Source organism: Fulmarus glacialis, unplaced genomic scaffold, assembly GCF_000690835.1.
Source record: "Fulmarus glacialis isolate BGI_N327 unplaced genomic scaffold, ASM69083v1 scaffold996, whole genome shotgun sequence".
Lineage (NCBI taxonomy): Eukaryota > Metazoa > Chordata > Aves > Procellariiformes > Procellariidae > Fulmarus > Fulmarus glacialis.
The window spans coordinates 895-3,640 of record NW_009217247.1 but is presented as its reverse complement, the minus strand read 5'-3'; the positions used below and the strand labels follow the sequence as shown (position 1 = coordinate 3,640).

General features: G+C 61.8%; 1 protein-coding gene across 1 annotated transcript; it reads right to left on the bottom strand.

The window, feature by feature from the left end:
* Positions 1–428: 428 nt before the first annotated feature.
* Positions 429–2,544, bottom strand: LOC104078072 (kallikrein-8-like; the record flags this gene model as incomplete). Its single annotated transcript, XM_009579576.1, has 5 exons — positions 429–581; positions 835–971; positions 1,274–1,527; positions 1,832–1,979; positions 2,469–2,544. Coding segments are annotated over 5 exons (768 nt in total), but the record flags the coding sequence as incomplete, so codon positions are not given.
* Positions 2,545–2,746: the final 202 nt, after the last annotated feature.

Genomic DNA, 2,746 nt, shown 5'->3' with positions numbered 1-2,746 from the left:
GGGGCCATCAGATCTGCCCCATGGTGGGGCCATCAGATCTACTGCAGTGGGGTCACCAGGTCTACCTCGCTGCCAGGGCAATGAGTCTACCCCGAGGTGGAGTCAACAGGTCAACCCCCTAACAGGTCTACCCCAAAAATGGTGAGCTGGGTCTTCTCCTGCCCCTATGAGATCTGGGACAACTCAGGTCACCTTGACCTACCAGAGCTGCTCTCCACCCGTTAAAGACATGGTGAAAAGCCACGTCCAAAAACTTTATTCATCGACATCTCAACAGAGCCCCGTTGGCCAAGCCCTCCCCCCACCTCCGGGGCATACGCCCCAGCGCTCGGACCGGCCGAGCCTTGGGGACCTTCATCAGGGAGGAGGAGGAGGAGGAGCTGTGGGGTTCATCCCGTTGGGGCTGGGGATGGATTGGGACCTGGGGCTCAGTTCCTTCTCATGGTGTCCTGGAGCCACCGGGTGTATTTGCAGAGGTTGACGTAGACGCCGGGTTTCTTGGGGTCCCCGCAGATACCCGGACCCCAAGAGACGATACCCTGGAGCCGCCCGTCACACATGAGGGGTCCCCCGGAGTCACCCTGACGAGGAAAGTGAGGGCGGGGGGGGGGGCCCGTGGGGGTCTGGGACTCCAGAATCACCCCAAACCTGGAGCCGTTTCAGGGCTGGCTTGGCATCTCCAACCCCCAAAATGCCCCCAAGGAGATGTTCTCCTCTCCCCAACCCCCGAGTGACACCATCTCACCTCCCACCCTTGCAGACCCAAATCCCCTCTAGGTGCTGCCGCCTGCACCGACTTGTGCCCGTTCTCAGCCCACGGGACCCTGCACCCACCTGGCAGGAATCAGCCCGACCGCGGGTCTCGCCCGCGCACACCATGTTGCTGGTGATGGAGTTGGGGTAGATGCGCCGGCACTGTTCTTCTGAGACGATGGTGACCTTGGCGCAGTGGAGGTCCTCAGGGAAGGTGACTGTGGGTGATGGAGGGCATGAGGTCACCCGGGGGTGGGAAACGGACCAAGTGATTCAGCCCAGGACCCATCTTGGACCTCTTGTCCTCTTTACCCTGGAGTTCATCTCCCCTCTTGTTGGCACCGAGCAGGAGCTCCAAGGCTTCCTGGTGTCCTGAACCAGGTCAGGAGTTCCCTCAGGGTTCAAGGGTGCCGAAGGGTTAAAGTGGGACCAACGGGACCAGGAGGGGAGTTTTGGGGGAGCTTGGACACACATCTAGGGGTTATCAGATATCTTGGTCCTCAGGTGACCTGTTTCCTACCTTCAGGGCTGGTGGTGGACCCCCAGCCTGAGATCTGGCAGGTCTTGCCGGGCACGGGGCAGTGGGAGGCCAACGGCAGCGGCTTCACCTGCTTGTTGACGCGGACGGGCAGGAGGAACTTGATGAGCATCAGGTCACCGTCCTTGTTGGTCTCATTGTAACGCGGGTACTTGAAGACCTTGGCCGAGCGTCGCCGTTGCTCGGTGTCACCTGAATCCTTGCGATTCCGGCCCCCCAGCCGTACGGTGATGAAGCTGATGGAGACGAAGGTATCAGGGTTTGGTGGGAGGGGGACACGGGAGGTCACGAGGACCCACAGAAAGAGCCAGAGCCGCGGTCCCAGAAGGTGACGATAAGGGCAGAAGAAGCAAAAGCAGAAAAGGGCGGAGTTGAGGTTATACGCCGGCAGAAAAGGGGCAGAGTGAAACCCGCTGAGATGCCACCAACCCTCCCAACCCGGAAAGCAGGACCTCAGGTGCCGCCTGATCCAATTCCTGGTTGACCTCAACTCATCGACACCAAACCCACCAAGGCACCGCTGCCCCCACGGCCTCCTACCCCGGGATGTGGCAATGGGCGGCCGTCAGCACCCAGTTCTTGTCCACCAGCGTCCCCCCGCAAATGAACTTCTCCCCTTTGAAGAGGGCAGCCTGCCAGGGCAGGTCACAGGAGGTCCCCTCAATCACCCACAGGACGTTCCTCGAGGCTGTGGGGACAAAGGGACATGACAGAGGGGACCTGGGGTGGTCTGGGACCCTCTCTGATGTCACCCACCCCAGGGATGTGGGACACGGGTAGGCTGGGATCCTCTGGTGTGACATTGCCACCGCTGGTGGCCCCGTCCCCATGTCCCCTGAGTCCTGGCCAAGGAGGTGAACCAGTGGTGGAAGAGGTCAGTCCAGCATAGGTGAGACCAGGAGGTCCATGGGGTGGACAGGGGACACCTGGGAGAGATGGGGAGGACCCTGGGGTGAATGGGGGGAGGTCCCATGGGTGGACATTGGGGTCTCATAGGTGAAGGTGGGGCCCACGGGGGTGGGCATGAGCTCCTCTGGGGCAGATGTGGGGCACCCGTGCCAGCCACAGAAGGTCACGTGGGTGGATGTGGGGGTCTCACCTATGGTTGGGGAACACCCAAGGTGGGGCAGTCCCATGAGTAGATGTGGGGTGCCTGGGCTGGTCGGGGGACACCCACGATAGACAAGGGCCCCCAGGGTGGTCTTGGTGGTCCCACGGGTAGACGTGGTACCCTTGGGGTGGACACAGGGGTCCTGCAGATGGATGTGGGGGTCCCACAGGTGGACACAGGACACCCAAGGTAGATGTGGGGGTCCCACGGGTGGACATGGGGGTCCCACGGGTGGGCATGGGGCACCTAAGACAGATATGGGGCCCCTGGGGAGGACACAGGGATCCCACAGGTAGATGTGGGGTGTCCAAGGTGGGAGGTCCCATCCCACAGGACACCTAAGG